The sequence below is a fragment of the Acanthopagrus latus genome, chromosome 16 (genome assembly GCF_904848185.1).
Source record: "Acanthopagrus latus isolate v.2019 chromosome 16, fAcaLat1.1, whole genome shotgun sequence".
NCBI classification, from domain to species: domain Eukaryota; kingdom Metazoa; phylum Chordata; class Actinopteri; order Spariformes; family Sparidae; genus Acanthopagrus; species Acanthopagrus latus.
The window spans coordinates 6,814,763-6,836,574 of NC_051054.1; the positions used below are offsets into that span (position 1 = coordinate 6,814,763).

Sequence of the window (21,812 nt, forward strand, 5' to 3'; positions counted from 1 at the left end):
ACGTGACGTGTTTACTTTTATTTTGAAGGCTACCACCGGAAGTTGTACAGTAACCGTCACTTGACGCTTCGAGATTTAAAAACATTAGCTACAGAAACGGATCTGAAGCACAAAAATTACAGTTCTCTTTGAAAAGTCGACAGCCACCGAGGAGAAGGAGGTAAGAGGTTGTTTATCAGGGATACATGAAACACTGTAATCATTTCTATGTACATTTATAGTAAAGATAGCCCAGGAGAAGCTAACAGCCTCAAACACTTTCAACACAAGCGTTAGGTTAGCTAGCTTCCAAGAACCGTTAATGTTGATGTAGTTAGTTAATATTAACTAGCTAACGTTAGCCGACCTTATCTGAGTAGTTATGTGCCACAGCTGTGACTAAATAGCTCATAAGTCTGTAGGCAAACACATGTACGGCATTTGGCCAGCTTGCTTTGCTGTTCAACAACGTTTTGCTCCAGTGTAGGGATATATTTACGCTAGTTTCGGCGTGTAAACCTCATGTTATGTGTCTAATGTGAAGAAATATGCACCAGCTTCAACTTTTCCTATAGTCCAGCCACCCAGAAGTTAGGTGTTCATGGCTTGACATGGTGTCATCCGTGGATTCTGCTCTATCTCAAAGCATCATTATTCAACTTTCTGACCTTAAAGTGACAGCTTCAAAATCATGTTGGTGGTGCAGTGTCTTGGAATAGGGTGAATGGTGTCTCTGTCTCAGCCACATCACTTGTTTCTGCACTATGCATCTATGAAATGTTTATTTCTACACACCTAAGACCTGTATCTACGGCCTTCTGCCTGCTTGATTGTGGATGTGTTTCTGTGTGCTCTCCAGGTGCCATGTTTTCCGGCAGGTGGAGGTTTGGTTCGGACAGGTCCAGTGAGGTGGACCTCTTCACAGACCCCCATGAAAACACTACGGAGACTCTCTTACAGCTCCTCAGAGCTGCAGTATCTCCGGAGCCAGAAGCCGATGGCAGCGTGCTCTTTGGCCACTTAAGAGGCACTGTGGTCGGCCTTAGATATTACACAGGGGTGGTGAGGATCAATCAGTCGCCGATAAAAATGTATTTACCACCTAGTGCAGATTGACAAAACCTCTAACACATCTGTGTTTGACTCTGGATAGGTAAATCGAGGGGAAATGGTCGGTTTAGTGCGACAGCCCCAGAATCAGTATGACAGGAATGCAGTGATGGTCGCCAACATTTATGGCAACCAAGTAGGTCACATCAAGCGGGAGCTGGCAGCAGCTATGGCCTACGTCATGGACAACAATTTGGCTAAAGTAGAGGGGTGAGTAGATTGTTCTCGACGCGTCATTTTTTTTCTTTATATTTTTCTCATACAGTGGTTTTAAGATGATATCTAAGCGCAAGTCCCTCACGATTACAGTGTGACGAAAACAGTGTGTGATTTTGTGCAACTATTTTTCAGGGTGGTGCCCTCTGGGACGAACAACTCGTTCACCATGCCAGTGATGTTGTCATTCTGGGGCAAAGAAGAGCACAAAGCGACTGTGAATGAATTCATGGCACGTCGAGGATTTAAACTGAACACAGGTGGAAGCGGAGGAGCAACAGGTACAAACGCACTGAACCGCCAGAATCTCACTTTCCTCCTGATGTTAAAGCTCTCATATATATCAGTGTAGCCCATGTTGTTGCATTAAAAACAGCCCAGCTTTCACTCACAGTCGCTGTTTGTGTGTATGTGTTTTTTCAGGTGCAAATCAGAAACCCTATAGTAGTATGAATCAAGGAGCCCTTGCATTGCTATCGAAAAAAGGTCTGACAATCCCACTGACTGCACAGGAGGTAATATACTTATGATTTAGGCAAACGGTAGACAGTAAACTGGATGTCACTTTAATGGATGGTAAAATTGGGTAACGGCACTGCCAGCCAAAGGTGAAATATTTTCAGTCAGCTAAATGTATTATTAAAAACATGTTATTGGCTTTCAAGAGCCTCTTTTTGTCTGACTTTTTAGTGCATAAAGAATTTTATTGTTGTTTTTATGCTGAAATCATGTAGGATGACTATAGATTTACACATCATCCTCTCTTTTCAGCTGAGAAATTCATTTGACAACCTTTTCGAAGGCTTAATGGAGAGTAAAGATGGAGAAAAAGAAGCAGCCAAGGTTTGTATTTGAACCATCTGCAATTTGTGTATCTGTTTGTAGTCAGCAGCATTTGTGTCATTAACTAATGATTGTATGATGATTCTTACTGTTTTTAACCCCAGATTCTTTGGTATGCCCACTTAATGACGCCCTTCATTCTTTGCTGCTGGTTGTTTGTAATGCTGCTCAAACTTAATCTAAAATTTGGCACACTGATGGTGAATGTCGATAAAAGCATCAGCTAAATGTCTGTGACATAATTGAAACAAACTATGCACATTCCTCCCTTCTTTTTCTTGCTCAGTTTTTGGAGAAACTGCTTCTCACCTCTACTTTTAGTCTGAAAAGTACTAGTTGTTGTATATTTCTATCAAAGCGGAGTTTTAATGTCCTTTTTCTCTGCAGGCCGTTGGTACTCCTCTCCTGCCTCACCAGAAGCAGGCGCTATCCTGGATGTGTGCTCGAGAAAACAAATCTGGGCTGCCACCCTTCTGGGAGAAGAGAGGCGAGCTGTACTATAACAGCCTCACATGTTTCTCTGCCAAAGAAATACCGGAGAGAGTTCGTGGGGGGATCCTGGCAGATGACATGGGACTGGTGAGTAACACACACACACCCACTTTCTAAATGTGTTACTTTCAACTTTTATGTGATGTAATATCATTATAGTTGAAAAGAGGTTAAGTGATGAATTACAAGTTGATTTATACACTAGCCCATGATGTGATTTGGTCAGATTATCTCCAATTAAAACAAAGAAAAGATGAAAAGACATTTACTACAATAACCGTATTCACACTGCTGAGATTTAAGCCGACCTAATTCAACACTAAAGCCCCTGTTCTTGTTTTTCAGGGAAAAACATTAACGACCATTTCTCTGATCCTCACCAACTTTCACCAAGGAAAACCTCTTCCTGTCCAGAAATGTGTGAGTGTAGCTGTTTGCCTTTTCTTGCAGTTTTAGATGTGATGATTGGGCTTTGAGAGTCTATACATCTTTGGTTAAGCTACCTTGAAGTGCTTGAATTTTCTGCTCAAACCATGTCTGAGTGACTTGTGTTCAACCATTGTAAAGTGTTTGTTCATGTGTGTGCAGGAGCAGTCCTCGCCCATGAAGACCAAAACAAAACCACACATGGCCTCCAAAGTTGAAGGTACTCACAACTTTCAATACATTAACTGCTGTTTGTTTTTTTTTGTTTTTCCTGCCTCATGCCTCAGTCTTCCTTTATCTCTCTTTGTGCCTGTGTGTGTGATATTGCATCTTTGCCTCAGGAAGCACCAGTGCAGGAGCAGGAGCGAGTGATATAGCAGCATCTGGTTCTCTGCACTCAGACATGTAAGTGTGATTTCATTGATTAAATTAGGCATGGTCAGATTACATTGTAAGTGCTTTGGTTTTTGTTTTAATTCCAAATGTGATCATGTGTAAAGGTAAAAATGCAAAATTAAACTTATGCCCATTAATTTTCCCATCAGTCTTTCTATACATGTGCACACCTGATATGTAAATGTACCAATGATTGAGTCCATTGAGTGTTATTATTAATTAGCTGCCTTCATCGCTTCTTGTATTTTGTCTTGACTTAATTTCTTCACTGGAGTCAGTCAAGTGTCTTCATACATGTGCTGACATTGTCTTCTGTGGGTCAGTCCACAGGTGGAGATGATTTCTGGTGATTCCTCAGAATTAGTGGAGATTGTGGACAAGCCAGATAAAAGTAAGAATCGATTCTCATCTCAGTGTTTTTGTTTAATTTGTTTATTTGACTTGAGCGCAACAGTGACATTGGCACTGCAATATACATCCATCCACAAGCACCAGATGTACAAGTTTAGTTAGAGAAATACTTACTAAAAACACCAGTATTTTCTACTTAAAAAGGTAGAATAAAGGACATCAGATGTGTCATCCCACCATTTAACTTTTACATACCGCTATCTGCTATTTGCATTTATTGTCTTGCTCCACGGAGGCTGTGGTTTACATTTGACCTGACTTCTCCACTTACAGGTACAAGCAAAGGAAAAATGAAAGCCACCAAGCGAAAGCCCAGTAAAGGTGCAAGTCCAGTAATCTTGTATTTGTGCACTGTAATATATACATCTTGAAGACACTATTGTTTGTTTTTACATTTTGTTTGAATCATTATTCTTCCTGTGTAGAGGCCTCAGTATTTCTGGAGGATCTGGACTTTGCTGCAGCGTTGGGTGGCTCTGCGACAGATACAGGCGCAAAGAAGAAGAAAACTACCAAGAAGGCCACTCCCACAATCAGTGAGTTTGAGTATATTTATACCTGCTGTTTTCACTCACTGTATTCATTAATGATGTTGAGATACTAGAGATGTTAATGTCTTTTTATGAATGTGCAGGTGCGGAATCCTCTATCATTGAAAGTGCAGAGGACTTATCAGCAAGAACGACTCTCATCATCGCCCCACTGTCTGTGCTCAGCAACTGGCTGGTAGGAATACAACTAACACAGCACAACACACAGAAAAAGACGCTCATCATGTTACTGAACTTATTTTATGCACTGTCCTCCTAATTAGCTTGATGATATGGGTAGATAAAGGATTCAGCGTGTGTCATGCTTTTCTCCTCTGTCCTTTTGTATGTGTGCACAGGACCAGTTTGAGCAGCATGTGCGCCCTGACGTGAAGCTAAATGTGTATCTGTATTACGGCTCGGCTCGCAACAGGAGCAAGAAGTTTCTGTCCTCTCAGGATGTCGTGATTACCACCTACAATGTTCTCAGTGCAGACTTCAGCTGCAAGGTGAGCCGATGTGCTCACATGGGAGATGATGCAAATGTGGTACAGACTGTGCTGCTCAACCAAGTCATTTAATGAACTGTTTGTTTCATTCATTTCCCTTTCAGAGTAAGAGTCCGCTCCATGGGATTGATTGGCTGAGAATTGTACTGGATGAAGGACACATTATAAGAAATCCCAATGCACAGACAAGTAAAGCTGTGCTCGACTTAAAAGCTCAGCGCCGCTGGATTTTGTCAGGTATTACTGAACTTTAACACACACATAGATAGTCCAAAATATAGGTACAGAAACATTCTTGGGCTCGATGATAATAATCCACCATAAACGCTCATTGTGACTGACTGTCCTTCCCTCCAGGTACGCCAATCCAGAACAGTGTGAAGGACCTGTGGATGCTGCTGGCCTTCCTGCGTCTGAAGCCCTTCGATGTGAGAGAGTGGTGGAACAGAGTGATCCAGAGACCTGTTACTCAGGGCGACAGGGCCGGCGTGCAGTGAGTGCCCACAGATATCTCATGCACCTTACCAAAGTACTCCAGATTTATTGTGTGGTTATGCATAACATCAGCATAACCACATCCTCCAGGATGCTTTCTGTAACTTCCATGGTCTTGGCCCCCTGGTCGGCATCTTGGAGGCTACTTGAGAGCAACCGGAAAGAGGAAGGGGGTTTCCAATGTGCTGACTGTGCTGTCTACGCTGTTTTTCTTTTCAGATGGCAGAGTAGTCTATCTTAACACTTCACGTTGTAGCTAGATACTTTTGAATAACGTATCAGGGATCTAAGTTGTACCATTACTTCTAAAGAAAGTGTTCCTATGATTAAGACTTTATTTAGGGTATTTGGAGATGCTAAGAAACACTCGTCCTGTGTGAGTTTTGCATGAAAATTGGTAATCCTGGTCAACATGCAAGCATTTGTCATATTACAATTGATACTGTGCGCAGGAACCTTCAGACCCTGGTGAAGTGCATCACCCTGCGGCGGACCAAGACTAGCGAGGTGAATGGGCGCCCCCTGGTGTTGCTTCCTGAGAAGACAGTCTGTGTGGAGCAGGTCGAGCTGAGCCGGACAGAAAGAGAAGAGTACGAGCTGGCACGCAATGAGGGAAGAAACACCATCCGCAGGTATGTGTCATTGTGTACAAACATATGCACTGAATGAACTGATGACATGATAGAAATGATCATCAGTTACAAAAGTAGTTAGTTGAAGAGGCCATTTTGACATAGTTGTCTTAACGTTTTGTGTGTGTATAGATACGTAGCTGAAGGGACAGTCTTGAGGAATTATGCTGATGTGTTGGCCATCCTGATGAGGCTTCGACAGCACTGCTGCCACCCAGACCTGCTGGCAAAAACACTCTCAGATCTGGGTATAGTATAGCCTCTGAATCCTCTATATGTGTTTTAGTGAGGTTTTTTTTCCTCTGGTATCATTTTCCTGTTTAAATGTATTCATCTTTTGTCTACAGGTGCTGGAGCGACGCCTGCAGAACTGCGGGAGCGTCTGATTGAGAAGCTGCGGTTGGTGTTGGCCAGCGGCTCTGATGAGGAGTGCTCTGTGTGTCTGGACTCAGTACAGCTGCCCGTCATCACACACTGCGCCCATGTTTACTGCCGGCCCTGCATTGCCCAGGTTATCAGCACCGAGCAGGTACATGTGTCGCAGTGGATAATTCTCATCTGGCAGTTATCTTAATGTTCCTCTCCAGGCAAAAAAAGCAAATAAATAACAGCATAAATTATTGATATTGATTAGGACCCAAACTGTTGTTTTAATCATCGGTGTAGGCCCATTTCCTAGAAATGCCTCAGGTGTAAATCTAAATCTTTACCTCAGTTTCCCGAGGCTGCTTATCATTAATAGATCCATCTTTTCCTTTTGTGTTTCTGTGCATAGGACACAGCACGCTGTCCTCTCTGTCGAAGTGAGATCAAGACCAGTGAGCTGGTGGAGTTTCCACAGGAGGAAGTGGAGGAAGAAAACACTCCAAACTCTGAGAAGTGGAGGACAAGCTCAAAGGTACACTGCATATACTGTGCTGAGGCTGCAGAACCGACAAATCAATAGTAAAAACACTGCAGACTTCTAAGAAAAATGTGCTTGACATGGACTTCATCGCCCTCTCTTACATTGATATTATTAATGCACAAGTTCTCAATGAAAAATACAATGCACAAATACAAAATCGCCTCGAATGCCATCATTCCATAATTATTTGCACCAACTGAGGCTCAACTTCAAACGAGACAAATTGGAATGACTTTAAGAGTCAGAACTTGTTACCCATTTAGTAGCTCTTCTGACACTGGTATTTTTTGTGACTCTTTAATTCTTGTCTCAGAATCATTCAGAAACTCAGCAGTGTGACAGCAGTGGAAAACGGGTATTGTTTGCTACTGCCTGATAGTCGTGTTTGTTTTTTGTCTCTGCAGGTGCAGGCGCTGCTGGGAAACCTGCTCAGGCTGCGATGTAAAGATAGCAGCATCAAATGTTTGGTAGTCTCTCAGTTTACACGCTTCCTCACCATTCTGGAAACTCCACTGAGGTAATACACACATTCAAAGTTGAGGTTCAGGATTTTTTTAGAGGTCTAGAGGTCTGATAACAGCGCAGGAATTGTCCTCCTCTTCACCAGAGAGCATGGTTTCACATTCGTGCGTTTGGATGGCACCATGAGCCAAAAGAAGAGGACTCAGGTCATCCAGGAGTTTCAGAGCACTGCAGCGGACAGTCCTGCCATCATGCTTCTGTCACTCAAAGCAGGAGGGGTGGGGCTTAACTTGACGGCCGCGTCACATGTTTTCCTCATGGACCCTGTAAGTTCTAACTCAGGCCTGAAACCAGACCCAGACGAACGTAATTCATACACTTCCTCTAACACTGCTCATCTTTGAAGAATTTCCTACAATTATACACTTCTGGGACTTTTTTTTCTGTGTAACACACAGCTGTAACATCTCATTAATATAAATATAACTCATAGCAATCTTTCTTGTGTGGACAGCCATTAAGCAAAGATCACCCTCCCGATGTTAAGGCCGTTATCTACATAAACTTGATCATAAAAAAATGACATCACACAGAAAGAGATGCTAAATCACAAAGTGTAACTTGTGATGAACTGTGTGTTTAAGGCATGGAATCCTGCTACTGAGGAGCAGTGTATTGACCGCTGCCACCGTTTGGGACAGAAGAGAAAAGTCGTTGTGACCAAGGTCAGAAAACTAGAACACCGTTTGTGTTTGTACTGTTGTTAAGCTATGTGCATTTTTCCTTAGCAAGTGTGAGAGACATCACTTACTGGAACATTTTTCCTTGTATCTATATATGTATGTTTCTGTTGCTACAGTTCATTGTAAAAGACTCGGTAGAGGAGAAGATGGTGGAGATCCAGAGGGGGAAGCAGGACCTGGTGGAGAAGGCTTTTGGCTCCACAAACTCTGACAGAAAAACATCTCGTATCGATGACATCAAGGCTCTTATGGAGCTGTAGATGTCTGACAATGGGCCTGAGCTGCAACAAGACAAACTTGTCACCTTGAACCATCACAACAGCTGTCTGTGTTGTCTTTTGTTTTGTCAGTTCATATCTGGAGTTTTGGCACACGTTGTTTATGTTTGGTTCATATTTTGATGTTATTATTTTTCTGTCATAGTTTATAATTATTGTTCTATTTTAATTCTACCTGTTTTATTAACATTTTGATAGTAAGTCATTCACAGGATGCACCACTAGGCAATCTTTTTGATTTTGTTGAGTTGTGACAGGCCTGTTTGTCTCGATTTACATTTGTCAAATTCTGCATAAAGATGTCGGAAAACGACAAGACCTTTGTTATATACTCTGGAGAGTTGTGTGCTTTATCTCATGTTTCCAACAATGTTCAAAACCAGAGAAATCCACAAGTTTACTCAGATTGATTCATTTGGTCGCGTATTGCTACTTCCAGGATAGAGAAGTTGGTGAAGTTTACACACATTAACGATACTTGTACAGGTGTTTATTCACCCCAAACAGTCAGATTACTTAACTGTACATTAGCCATAGGCTGGTGAGTAACGGCATGCACTAAGGTTGTGCATCTCTTTGGACTCAGGTCAACTTCTTTACCTCCTCTCTGTACTGTCATTTTTGTAGTTAAGTCCCTTCCCTCTTGCTCCATGAGACAGACAACATTACAGTGAACAAACACCTGACAAAGGAGGTCATCTCCTCCAAATCGCTGCTGCAGTCAGGTTGATAAACCTGAGTGACGATAAACCAACAATAATAGTTAAAAGGTAATCTCTGAGCTCTCCTCCTGTTGGTTAACGCCGTTGGATTTCGGCAGAATCAGATACAACTGTGTGTTTTTTCCTCAAGAAGGTCTGGCTGTGCGACCGACTCCTCCAGAGAGAGCTGGAATTATTTATTTGTCAATTATTATAATCATTTAAATGAAGGACCAAAAAAGAAACCACACACTTTAAAAAGGTCACAGTACAATGGGAGTGTAAATAAAACAGAACTCATGACAGACGGGATGGATAAAAGGTGTTTTTTTTTCACCTGTTCTTTATTAGCACTTCAACAGGGATGAACAGTTAACAGCTGGGTAACAGGTCGGACCTGAATTACCCGTTGTCACTACAATTAAATTCCACCTCCACACTTATGCATATTCAGGATTTTGCGGGCTGACAAGATTAAGAAACTCAACTTTGCCAGGCTCTTGCAGGAGTGTGCTGAATGGAGTGAGGTGAGCTAATATTATTTTACTGCTGGGAGCTAAAGATTACAGTTCAGTTTAAGGGCACACAGCTGGAGTGAAGCAGAGGAGGTATTAGTAACAAGGAGGAGGAGGACCGAGCAAATTTTACTGTGCTACTAGCAGCAGTTACAGTAAGTGAGGTTGTTGTAAACAGTAAACGGCAATAAGGCAGCTGGTAACACTACAGACAGGAAGTGATGAAACTGATCATGGCACAAAGATATACTGACGTGGGGTCTGGCGGGGACGCAACATGCGGGGCAGGCGTACAGATAGAATGTCTGGGGAGCACACGATCACGTACAAACTGACTTATCGACATCACTTTAGGATGTGGTCGGACTTTTCGGACCCATGTATGAAGTCTGTGCCATGCAAATACGACACAACAAAGTACCAGACATTACAAAGCTGAAGTCACAGGGAGCTGGTGATGAGTGTCAGAGGCACAGATAGGGGGATGTTTATCTATGTACTCAGGTGAGGTGAACACTGTCTGATTAAAGCGGGCCGGAGCGTGGGACTGTACGCTGGAAGTGAGCCAGTTACTGCATATCTGCTCGAAAGTGGTTTATTGCAGGACACAACTTTTAAATCTATTGATTTCCCCTTTGCCCACGGGCCTTTTCCTCAGTTTGTGTTTGCCGTTGAAAGTTTCCACGGGTTAGGAAGACCAAATCCATCTCCATCGGATGCAAAAAGAACACTTAAAAGGCATAATATGTAACATTTCCACATTAAAATGAGTAGATATAGTGAATGAAACAACTGTTTGACTGAGTTGTGGACTGAACATTATTCCAAATGGTTCCAAAAATCCGAAATTGTTATCAAGGTGACGATGTGTTTCATTCAGTCGCATGTCGCCCTCTGTGGTTTCTCCATCTTCAAGGGAAACACTGGAAACACTACATGATACGTCAGACAGTGAGGAAGGAGGTCAGCTAACTATCTCGCTATGATCCCATGAGGCTTCGCCCCGTCATCGAACTACATCTTTAGTGATTGTTGTGACTGAGAGACGCCCCCCAAAGCGGCAGAAATTACATACTGTGCGTTTAAGGAATAGTCTGGCATTTTTGGAAAGTAACGTTTCACTTTCTTCCAGTGAGTCGGATGAAAAGATCACACCTCTCGTGTCCACATGGTGAAGCTACAGCCTGACACTGAGGCGAGATGGGTAAAATGGCTGAGCTGGGTCGGCTCTTTCTGAATAAGGGCTGCTGCCATATCATGATTTTATGTGGCAGAAGCGGCCACAAGCTAGCCAGTTAACAGCTGCTCCTAGCTAATATTACCTTTATCACCTTTGAACTTTGGGACATCCTTTTATCTTATTAGCCATCTGTGCAGTTTTGTGATAATTATCATATGAATTGTGAGGTCACAGTGACCATCAGTTCATCCTTGAGTCCAAGTAGACATTTGTGCCAAATCTGAAGAAATGACCTCAAGGCGTTCTCATATTGCACATTCACAGATATCGGACGGACAAGCGTATGGACGGACATACTGATGGACGGACAGTTCGAAAACATTACACCTCTGGCCACTGCTGTCACTGTTGCAGAGGCATGCAACAGTGTTTGTCACAAATGTCTACTGTCTCTCTGGAATAATAAAATATCTGCCCTGGTAAAGACCATATATACGAATTAATTGTATCAATCTTCTTTTCCTAACTCTCAGCAAGAAAGCAAATGACTGTACTTTCCCAAAATGTTGAAGAAAAATGAATGATTAGAGTGTGTGGGAACAGTGTTAGACTCTCTGTCAATCAAAAACACACTGACAGGTTGCAGAGAGTGAGGCTGAACGCTGCACAGAGGCTAATCGAGCCCCCCGTGATTGGCTGAGCAGTGGTTAAATCTCCACCCACACGCAGCTTCCGCTGGTGCTCTCTCTGTCCATCACGCTTCCTCGCCCGCTACTTTAAGAAGGAGTCGAGCTTTCGCTCAATGTTGGCGAAGGAGTCGTCGCCCAAGTAGTCGATCTGGCCCGCTTCCCAGCGCTGCTTCCTCTCCTCTGATGAAAACTTCTGGGGAGGCGGGGAGAAATGTGTCGGCTGCCCCTTCACATCCTCTTCAAGCTTACTCTGTGTGACAGACAGGGAGAGAATGAATGAATCATTACACGGGACAGGAGGAATACTTTATAAGGACTGGTTTCTCCAGGTTCAGCCTTGCTCGGCTGAACATTGTTTTACCCTCAAGACACAATCAGCCTGAGCAGGTGTTTCGTCAGAGGAGTCAAAGTACGACTAAGAGATTTTGCAACACACTTGCGGCAGATAAGAGTTTCTAACATGAGGAAAAAGAAAGGTTTGGCTTCCTATAGTAGGTGTACACTCAATAAGTCACTATCTCTGCCTGAGATTCTGATTTTTAGACATACGAATACTCTGGTTTGAGTGATAATCTATTTCTGATGCGTTTTTCTTTCCAGAAAAGTGCAAAGTTTAACCGGACATAAGATGTCTCATGCAGCTCCGACAAGTCCATTCTCATTACATGTGCACCAGAGACTTTAAATTTCCACATCACACTCATCTAAGTTGCACAACTGTACCACCGTGATGTCAAAAAACTCATGTAGCTGCAAGTCTTCAACTCAGATTTCGGGTGAGCGTAGTCAATCGTTCCTTCCTTTAGCATCAAGCTGTCTGTACAAACATCTGTTCGCACAGTGACGATCAAATGTTTAAGTAAAGTAACAAGCAGCTAAATATGTTGAGTGTAATGTAAGTTTTGAAACACGAAAGAATAAAAACCTTCTACAAGTTGCCGTCCCTGAACTGTGGCGTTGGACGGAGCATCTTTTTGTTCACTGTTTTGGTTGCTTAGTAATGACGTCTTTGAACTAAATATAAAACTAACTGACTTTTGACAAGTTATATTAATTTATTGTGCCATCATCCAGTAACTGACAGTCTTGCTGCTGAACAAAAGTCACCCAGATTTCAAGATTCACTTGGAACTGAAGCCTGAGCGAGTGCAGGACTTTCCTCCGCTGAGGCCCGGAGTGTTTGCCTGTATAAACTTGTCAGAGTGACACGAGATGGCACAACTTGATGCAATTGGGCAAAGCTTCAGGTTCTGGCAGACTTTTTTGATTATTTCACTGCTGTACTGTCGCAACAGGCCACTTGGAAACTTCCTGCTACTTAGTGAAGTGTTTGTTTGAGGTCTGGCCTCCCCCCCTCCTCCTCATGTATCACTGACAACAGAAAGCTGCTCATGCAGTCCCGACACGACTGAGAGGACTGGAATAACCAGCAGAAACCAGGACAACTTCAGGCAACGGATTGGTGCCAAGGAATGTGGAACCAATTGACTTTTTTTTGTTACTGAGACAACTTGAAAAACTAGCCACCTTTTTTTATCTGGAGCTTAAAAGGGAGTAAAAAAAAAAAGGGCTTTGTTTCACCACTTGGTAATTGCACTGCGGGATGGATTTAAATATTTTAAATACACCTCAGAGAAAGGGAGAGATAACCCTGTAATCAGTGGTTTCGACACAGCCGGGGCACGATGGTGATGCAACACACTAAACGTACAGTCACAGCCGTGTCTCAACACATGCGCGACACGCTGACTTACGTCCTCGCTCGCCTCCACGCAGCCGCTGCTGAAGGGAGTGTCCCCGTAGGCCCGCTGCAGCAGAGGCAGCACCGACTTGGCGTACAGCTGCCACCACATGAGCAGGTAGTCGGGGTGCAGCTGCCACTGGTCGGGGGACAGCGAGTGACCTCTGACCTCGCCGCTCTGAGCGTCGTAGGAGTGACTCCACGGCTTCACCTTGCCCAGGAAGTGCACGACTTTGGCGTCACGGCCGTACCTGCGGAAGGCAAAGAGGGCGTCAGGAGGGAGGAGAGAGTGGAGGAGCTGCTGCACCGAATTTGCAGCAAGCACACAAGTAATTTGGGGTGTATCATTAACACGATATCAATAAATATTGTAGTTATCTTCCATACTGGTAAACTGCAACACCCCCCCCCCCAAGGTCGACTAGTCCTCGCAGCGTGAATGATCATTAAACCCGTCATCAGAAGGACTCATACATTACAGATCTAAATCAAACAGAAAGTACACAAGTGCAGCAGCAATCGCTCATCTTTTCTTGAGGCAGGGTGTGTGTTGCTCCGGCGGCCTCTTGTAATCCAACACCCGACCACACACACAGAAATACACACACACCTTTGAACTGACCTTGGATCAGTTTTATACCTCCTCACACATGAAAACACCCAGAAGTCTCACGAGGAAAGCTACAGAATCAGGGCAATGAGGCGGCTGCACATGAACACATGAAGAAACCCTGGATGAACTGATCGTGAATGTGTGTTAGCGTGTGTGTGTGTACTGACTGTTTGAAAGCTGGTAGGTAGGAGTAAATGGCGATACTGCTGAGGTTGTAGATGAAGGGAAGGTGTTTGGAAATATCTGCCGTCGCCCAGGTGTTAAAGAAGCTGTTGAGGACCCCCTGATCTCCACCTGCAGACGCAGACAAACACACACACACACAATATTTTTATACATGACATAGTGAGAAGTAGCTTGGGGAGCTCTGGTTTGGCATTTAAATACAAAGAACAACCCTCAATTCGAGATATTAACAGTCATGTGAAAACCATTCTGTGTTCTCGCTGTGAGCCATGACGGGGGATTCGAAGACACAAAAACAAGATAATGAATGAAATTAAACTGTTGTCGTGGACTATTTTTTTATGATCCTCGTAACATTTACCTCATCTGGCCTCTCTGCTCTCGTTCCGAAATCCGGGCTGACACACTGCAGCACATACCTGACTGGTCAACGCCACACACATACTGTACATTCCCACAGAACCGTGTCCTTTCTCACCAGTATAAATAGAAAACTGAGACGCGTTGACAACGCCGGGAGAGGATGATGCACACAGGGAATTACAGCATGCAGACGCAACCAACGCGACAGATGTACGTGGCACTGTTGACGCAGGCAAAGGTCAGGGGTGAGCTGGTGGCGTGAGGACGAGGGTAGACCAGGTCAGGGTCAAGACGAGGACGTACTGAATGAGCTCATGTTAGCATTTAGCCAGTGCAGCCTCACAGAGTTGCTCTCATGGCTGCAGACTGAACAAGAGGATTCCAAGTTTGCATTGTTAACTTTTGTTAACCTTTCTGCTTTGATATTAAGGCTTGCACAGGTGTATTTCTCTCAGTGCAGCTGCCTTTATAGGTAACATAAAGCTTCAGTCCTCAGTCAGGATGGCTGTTCTATGGTTGTGAGAAGTGATTCAGGAGCAAATTCCTCAGATATGGCGTTTTTCCTGCTTCCAAACTGAATCTGATGAGTAAACCAAATCTGCATTCCTCTCAAATTCCCTCCAGAAATCTGTGGTTGTGGTCGAAGACGTTATCTGGTGTAGACAAGCTACCGGAAGAACCCGTTATCAGTCAAGATCCCAGCTTCCTCGCCATGATTAACAGCCAGATAGCAGATACCAGCATCTGTCTCCCTGTCATTTCCTCTCATCTCTTCGGATCACTTTCTTGCTTTTTAATGAGCATTGGGAGATTTTTTTTTTTTTTTAAAATGCTCGGGTCTCACCGTCAAAGCTGCCGTTTTCACTGCAGAACTGGAGCAGCTTCTCGTGCGTCTCGTTGGACGGTCTGAAGACGAACACACCTGAGTTGAAACAGTCCGGCCAACCTGGATCTGGCGCTGCTGATAGTTCCTCCCTCTCAAAGAGTTCATCTATATTTGACAGAACCTGGATACACCAAAAGAAATGTTACTTACTCAGACACATCTTGTTTCATCTTTCCTGTTTCCACAAAAGTGATGTGAAAAAGTCTAATGCAAAGATGTAAAGATAAAAGCAATTCTGGTGTTTCAACTTAATGTTTTGTGTCAGGTAGCTTAAAGAGTGTATCTGACTCTAAGTTGTGAACGGTTTCTGCTGTCGACAGGTCTGTTTCTCACCAGTGTGTCTGCGTCCATGAACACACACTTGCTGTAGTGTGTGAGAGTCCAGCAGTGCAGTTTGGTGAACGTCACTCCCAGATCCGGACGCTTCATGAGGGACAGGTGAGCCGAATCGCCCGAGTCCATAACGTCCACCACGCGCACCTCGTCAAATATGGAGCGGAGAGCATCTCTGCGACACAGACAGTGTGATTTATGATGTCAGCGGGTGTGTCGGATATCGTTTGACTTTTATTTATTTATTTATTTTTTTGTCATCCAAAGCCTCAATGGGCTTTGTGTGTTACCTGCACGGTTCTGCAACGTGAGGTCCAACCAGAGCGACCAGTTTCCTGGTAGTGTTGTGGTTTCGTAACGACTGGCCAAGAACCATCGCTCCCTTGGCGTAGCTGTCGTTGGTCGCCAGCGTCACAAAAGCCTCGTCTGTTTGGAAGAAACACACAAACACACACAGACACACTGTGATCAGCCACATGACCAGGATGTTATGATATCTGTGTCAATCATGTGTCTTCTGTCTGTCAGTGCAACACCAACAACTAACCCATCATTTATCTGCCTATCAAAATCTCCTATTACCTTAAAAATGGATGATTTTACATTGTCTTTATCAGAAAAAAACAGCAAATGTTTGAAAATTCAGAATTATTTGACTTTGTTAAGAAAAGGTCTGTTGCAAAATGCATTCTATTAGAATTCTTAGAGTGTTTATAGTTGCAAAATAACAATTTTGGTGAAACAATGACCTTTTTGGTGAAACTGACAGCAACTAACTAATAAATCAGTGGTTCCCATGTTTTTTTGGAAGACACACCCCTACAAGCCAGTCTCATGAACTATAAAGTGGATATAATAGTGGATGTCACAATAATATCATACAACGAAACTGTTAAATGTCAAATTAAACTACTTGTAAGCATTATAACAAATACACAGTACACTCGTTACAGCCTCTTGCCCCTTTAAGGACAGTGGGACGCAGGCAGACTTTGTGTTGTTGGGTCACAACCGAGCATCACTATTCATTTTGCTCACAAGCCACCAGGGTTATTGATGCGCTGACCGACAGCGAGTTGGATCATGTTAAAAAGTGGGCCGAACTGCTTCCCCGACTCTCGCTGACTCCGCTTCTGTTGTCCAGCATATATCCTGTATGCTGAAGTGTTGAAGTAATGGATGACCCATTAACCAGGCTGATGACGAAGATAGACAAATCGGCCCCGGTTATGTAAAAAAATACCTCAAAAGATACTGTACAGCTTTTTACTGAGCAATTGTGTACTTTCTATTAAAGTGAGCAAATATTACACAAATATGAACCAGAAGAAAGAAACATTTTGTTTACTTTACATCATAAAATCAACCTCTCTGTCCCTTTATTTGACAGTAAACTGCATTTACTCAACACACGTTCGTCCACCTTCACTCCTGCTGTCTTCACAGCTTCCACTTCATCTGCAGGCCCACAGAGTGAACTCTGATGACTCGCTCCATGCAAACATTAGCGACAGCAGGGGGCACACTGTGTTGCTGCTGCTACAGTACACAAAGCAGGCCCAGAGCCAAGCAGATAGTATACATCAAGCTGAACATGTGTGAATGTAAGAGGGGTTTCTGGGAAACCTGATTGGAGAGGCGGCGTTGTTCGGTCACTGAGTTGCTCTTTCAAGGAACTATGAAGTGACTAATGCGAGAGTGTGAGACGTGTCTGGAGTACAAGGCCACACAGGAAGCATGTGTCGTTTTCCCACATTGAGCATGCCCCACACACAGACACACACACACACACACACACACACACACACACACACACACACACACGCACACACCAGCACCTCAGGGTCTGACATGCCTCAAATAATGCCTAGAGATATTTATGAATGAACAGATTCTAATAAAATATTACTGAATGGTGATAATGCTGCAGGGATTGTACAAGATCATTATGTAATAATCTGATACATATACATTTATTCATATTCTAATGTCAAATGTATGATTGTGTGCAGATAAAATGTAAAAGAGAAGCTTGTAGTGTTTATGAACAAATACACCTTTATGGAATTACATGTTAATATGATGCAAACATGTAAAAGTCTTTGCAATACGGTTTATTATACAGTAATTTTATAGTAATTTAAGGGGCTACATTAATAATAATACACAACAGAAAGTGTGACACTATATAGCCTTATATAGTATTAAAAAAGGCCGCACACTGTGGCGCACGTAGGCACTGAGAACATCCAGTCAAGGTAATCAAAGACCCCACATTAACCCCGGAAGTGGACAGGGTTGTCTTTAAAAAATAAAAGCGCACATGCCTTATGGAGGACAGTTTTAAGGAAAGAGGTAAGACTCAAGTATTTGGAGCAACTTCAGATTCTGCAGTACAGAAGTTGTGCTTTTTTTGCAGTCGGTGTGCAAAAAACACCAGCACGACACCGAGAATTTTATTTTGAAAGTACAAGATAATCCATTTATGCTAAAAAAAAATAAATACTAGCTACCTTTTTTAAAAAATCTAAGTCTAAGATTATTACACTACTTCAGTTTACGCAGCGTGTGTTGCATGAAGAAATCATCAATGTTGGTAATTTCAACTCGCCCACTTTGTGACACCGAGACGTGCAGTGTCACAATCACTTCCACTCTGACTCCACTGAGGCTGCACATCCGACCCGGACCTCGACATTAAAGCTGGATCCAGATTTTCCTCATGAAATACATGCTCATATGCTGCAAAGAAATCTTTGACCAAAAACTGACCGAATATCTAACTACATTTACTTAAGCATAGACAGATTTACAAGTTTACAAGTCGCTCTTTACTGCTACATTACTATTTCTATTCCACTAATTTATGGAGGAAAACTTTGTGTTTGTGCTTTTTACTCACTACATTTATTTGATAACTTTATTTACTACAGCCACATTAACTGGGTATTATTGTTTTGTTTTTTTAATTTCTTGAGTAAAAAACAAAACAAAAAACACACTGACCCTGATAATCAAAATCCTTAATTTCAGATCAAATAATCAGTTCACCCATAGCTTACTGTTTATACTGTACATACATACATACATACATACATACATAAATATATGTATGCTTTACTTGCATCAATACTTCCGACACTTATGCACATTTGATATCAGATACTTTAAGACTTTTTCTAAAATACTATCCATATGGGTGACTTTCTAGCAATATTTTAAACAATAGCTTTACCTCTACTCTACATCATATAAGCATATTTGAAGGATCTTCATCAAGAATCAAACAAATCTCTAAAGAGCTTAAATTCTCCTCATTTTTTTTTTTTTTTTTACATTTGAAGTTGGTCCACACCAGTTGCATAATTAACGCTTTAACTTTGAAAATTATAGCCGGAAGTGCTCGCCCTGTTGCTCGCCCGCTTCACTGTGGTCCAAACCACTGCAGCAGCCCATCACACCAAGAACCAGAACCTCTAAACACGCTCACATCAGTAACTAACACTATAAACGTGTCCTCATTACAGCAGCAGTGACTCTACCAGCAGCTGTTCTCTTGCAGCCTGCGGATAAAATCGCGATGTTTCGGGAAGATGAGAGCAGTGCGCGCAGCCCCGGTCCGGTCCGGAGCGGCCGTGTTCCGGTACCAGTGCGGAGGCTGTGAGTGTCGTCGGAGCCGCCGGGGAGCCTTACCTGCCATGGTGCCGTGAGGAGAGCTCAGCCGGGTCGCGGGGGTCGTGATGGGGCAGATGTAGGGTTTGCACTGCGAAGGGCAGAGCTTCAGCAGCTGGGAGCAGTCCAACACAGGAATTAAGCCCCACATTTTCCGGGTCATGTGACCACTGACAGCTGACACGCCCCCCATCCTCTCTCTCTCTCTCTCTCTCTCTCTCTCTCTCTCTCTCTCTCTCTCTCTCTCTCTGTTTCCAGTTTATCTCAATCACTTCATCATGTGTGATGGGAAAGTAGAGGACATTAGGACACACTGACAGGTTTATATTCTGCAGGAATGACATTGAAACCAAACAGGTAGACAGAAGCAGTCCCACAGTGTAATGATGCTCTGTTACAATTAAAAGTAATGTGTTTAAAAGTCTGCAAAATGCATACTTAGCACATTAGTAGCATCACAATAGACTTAAATATATATAAATATAGATAAACTGTCATTGAAAGTACTATTCTGTTCTTCCAAGAGTTCATGTGTGAGCATCACTGTCATGTTGCAGCTGCTGACATGCAGCTGGTTAGTTTAACATATAAATAACCTTGTATTTGTTTATTATATTCCCCATTAATGATCTAAATCTGACTTGATATTTAAAAATAGGACCAGAAATGTCAGATTAAATGTTGTGGTTTAGCACCACATTGAAACAGTTAAGTAAAGTACAAATGCCTCGAGGCTGTTGGCTATATTGATTATATTATTTTAATAGCTATTATATGTTGTATACACAAGGAAACAGTCCTTCAAGCTTCACATTGATTAAGAGGAAATATACTTATGACACCTCTGACATCAGTGAAAAACAGGAAGCCACAAAACTCCCTTTTACTTTGTGTTATTTTACTTCCTGTAATGTGATTAATTAAAAGAAGTGTCCTGTTTGCTTGAGTTTAAGATGTTTATGTCGTCTGCAGCAGCCCAGCAGCAGGACGACCTCTGGTGCGATTAACTTTTCTGAGAAAACAGGAAGATCCTGTTACTCCATCAGTCTGAGTCAGCACCGCCCCTGTGTGGTCGTGACTTTGCATTACAGCCGGATGAAACGTCAAACTTTGACGTGCATTGATCTCACTTACAGCTATCACTACTTCCAGTATGAATGAGAAAATACTTTTCTTTTTTTTTTTTTTTTTGCACTTGGTGTGGTTGTGGTGCAGCTCTTCTTCTTCGGTAACTCTCGGTGCAAACTCATCCTCCTCATCAGCAGTCTGAGATGAGTCACAGAGGAAAAGATGTCAGATGCAATCCTTCCTTTCTGCTGCTGTCACAGCATTTAACACCCTTATCCATGCATGCAATCGTTAACTGGTGTAACAGCACTGTTGAACAGTATGTTAATGACTAACTCTGCCCTCTTTGTGCTTTCACTCTTGTGTGCACCTCTGACCAAACACATTCCCTCTTTTAGAATGATAAGAGTAGGTGCTTTTTTACAGAAAGGGGGAATTTCATACACCTGTTCAGTAGGAATTAAACAATTCTATGCAAAAAACATTTTTAGGCTCAAACTATGTGTATGAATTCAAACTATTCAGCCTCTTTGATAGTCAACACAGTAGCAAGACCCAAAGCATTCAAACAGTTTTTGTTTTCCACCTCCCTGCGCATGTGCTCCAGGATGCCAGTGAATAATGCAGGAGGCTTATGAGAAAGTCTCTGGTTGACCGGCGCAACTATACCAGCAGCAACTGATCCTGGCTCAGGGTCCCGCACCCCGCTGCATCAACGGCCGGAGGTGGAGCGCTTACCTGAGAGCAGCGATGAAGGAGGAGAGAGGTAACCGGAGAGCACCTCAGAGTCACAGAGTGAAACTGGGCTGATCAGGTGTCTCAGGTGAGGAAGAAAGACATGATGGAGGTGTGCAGGCTCAAAATTTAGTTCTGTGTTACTTCTGCTGCGAACAGGTATGAAAATGATGCGAGAGGGACATTTTACACAGTCTTGTGTCTTGATTCTAGTCTTGAATATGGGACTGTTTGTGTCTTTTTAGAAGGGGAGGAGAGAGGGGCTTGAGAAGGAGAATAAAGAAGAAAAGGCCCCAAAACCGATTCTGAGTATGCAACAAGCTGATTTACTACTTTGGACTGGCCCTGCTCCGGATTGTAAGCCCTTCAGCCTGCCTGCAACTGAATGTAAGCTTCTTACTTCTATTATTTCCTATATTATAGTTTATTTTTTAAAGACCTTTCTGCATAGTGTCAAGTGGACAAACTCCGCTCCACAGCCAAGCGTTGCCTGGACGTTCGAGGGTCAGATGACACTGATTCAGGACTAAATAATGCACAAAGACAATTTAAAAAAAAAAAAAAAAAAAAGCATTATCTGCAGCAAATTCAAACTTCTCTGTGTGTTGGAGTAAAGAGTGAACACTGAGGTAAAGTGTCACTGTTGCTGTGAAGTGTGGCAGTTTAATCTAAGTGATGCAGTTGGCTCGGTGCCTCAGGTT

General features: G+C 42.9%; 2 protein-coding genes across 2 annotated transcripts; one reads left to right on the plus strand and one right to left on the minus strand.

The window, feature by feature from the left end:
* The first annotated feature begins 19 nt into the window (after nt 1-19).
* Nucleotides 20-8,765, plus strand: hltf (helicase-like transcription factor). The gene is made up of 25 exons (XM_037071121.1): nt 20-160; nt 839-1,041; nt 1,133-1,299; nt 1,441-1,586; nt 1,729-1,820; nt 2,077-2,148; nt 2,536-2,727; nt 2,986-3,060; nt 3,229-3,286; nt 3,408-3,471; nt 3,786-3,853; nt 4,147-4,194; nt 4,299-4,409; nt 4,508-4,599; nt 4,763-4,912; nt 5,017-5,149; nt 5,270-5,405; nt 5,860-6,039; nt 6,172-6,287; nt 6,387-6,568; nt 6,815-6,937; nt 7,351-7,463; nt 7,554-7,734; nt 8,053-8,133; nt 8,268-8,765. The coding sequence occupies exons 2-25, from the start codon at nt 844-846 to the stop codon at nt 8,409-8,411; spliced, it is 2,922 nt and encodes a 973-aa protein (XP_036927016.1). The 5' UTR covers nt 20-160; nt 839-843; the 3' UTR covers nt 8,412-8,765.
* Nucleotides 8,766-9,441: 676 nt separating this feature from the next.
* On the minus strand, nt 9,442-19,486 carry gyg1a (glycogenin 1a). Its single transcript, XM_037071124.1, has 7 exons — nt 19,330-19,486; nt 15,927-16,062; nt 15,637-15,811; nt 15,262-15,424; nt 14,036-14,162; nt 13,269-13,506; nt 9,442-11,764 (listed from the first exon to the last, which is right to left on the minus strand). The coding sequence occupies exons 1-7, from the start codon at nt 19,469-19,471 to the stop codon at nt 11,597-11,599; spliced, it is 1,149 nt and encodes a 382-aa protein (XP_036927019.1). The 5' UTR covers nt 19,472-19,486; the 3' UTR covers nt 9,442-11,596.
* Between the last annotated feature and the right edge of the window lie 2,326 nt (nt 19,487-21,812).

Excerpts from the sequence above, each read along its gene's own strand:
- hltf (XM_037071121.1), top strand. The coding sequence starts at position 844 with ATGTTTTCCGGCAGGTGGAGGTTTGGTTCGGACAGGTCCAGTGAGGTG. Across the intron at positions 2,149-2,535 it reads GAGAAAAAGAAGCAGCCAAG|GCCGTTGGTACTCCTCTCCT; the intron begins GTTTGTATTTGA and ends TTTTCTCTGCAG. Across the intron at positions 6,938-7,350 it reads AGTGGAGGACAAGCTCAAAG|GTGCAGGCGCTGCTGGGAAA; the intron begins GTACACTGCATA and ends TTGTCTCTGCAG.
- gyg1a (XM_037071124.1), bottom strand. The coding sequence starts at position 19,471 with ATGACCCGGAAAATGTGGGGCTTAATTCCTGTGTTGGACTGCTCCCAG. Across the intron at positions 16,063-19,329 it reads TCCTCACGGCACCATGGCAG|ACGAGGCTTTTGTGACGCTG; the intron begins GTAAGGCTCCCC and ends TCTTCCAAACAG. Across the intron at positions 15,425-15,636 it reads TCATGGACGCAGACACACTG|GTTCTGTCAAATATAGATGA; the intron begins GTGAGAAACAGA and ends TGGTGTATCCAG.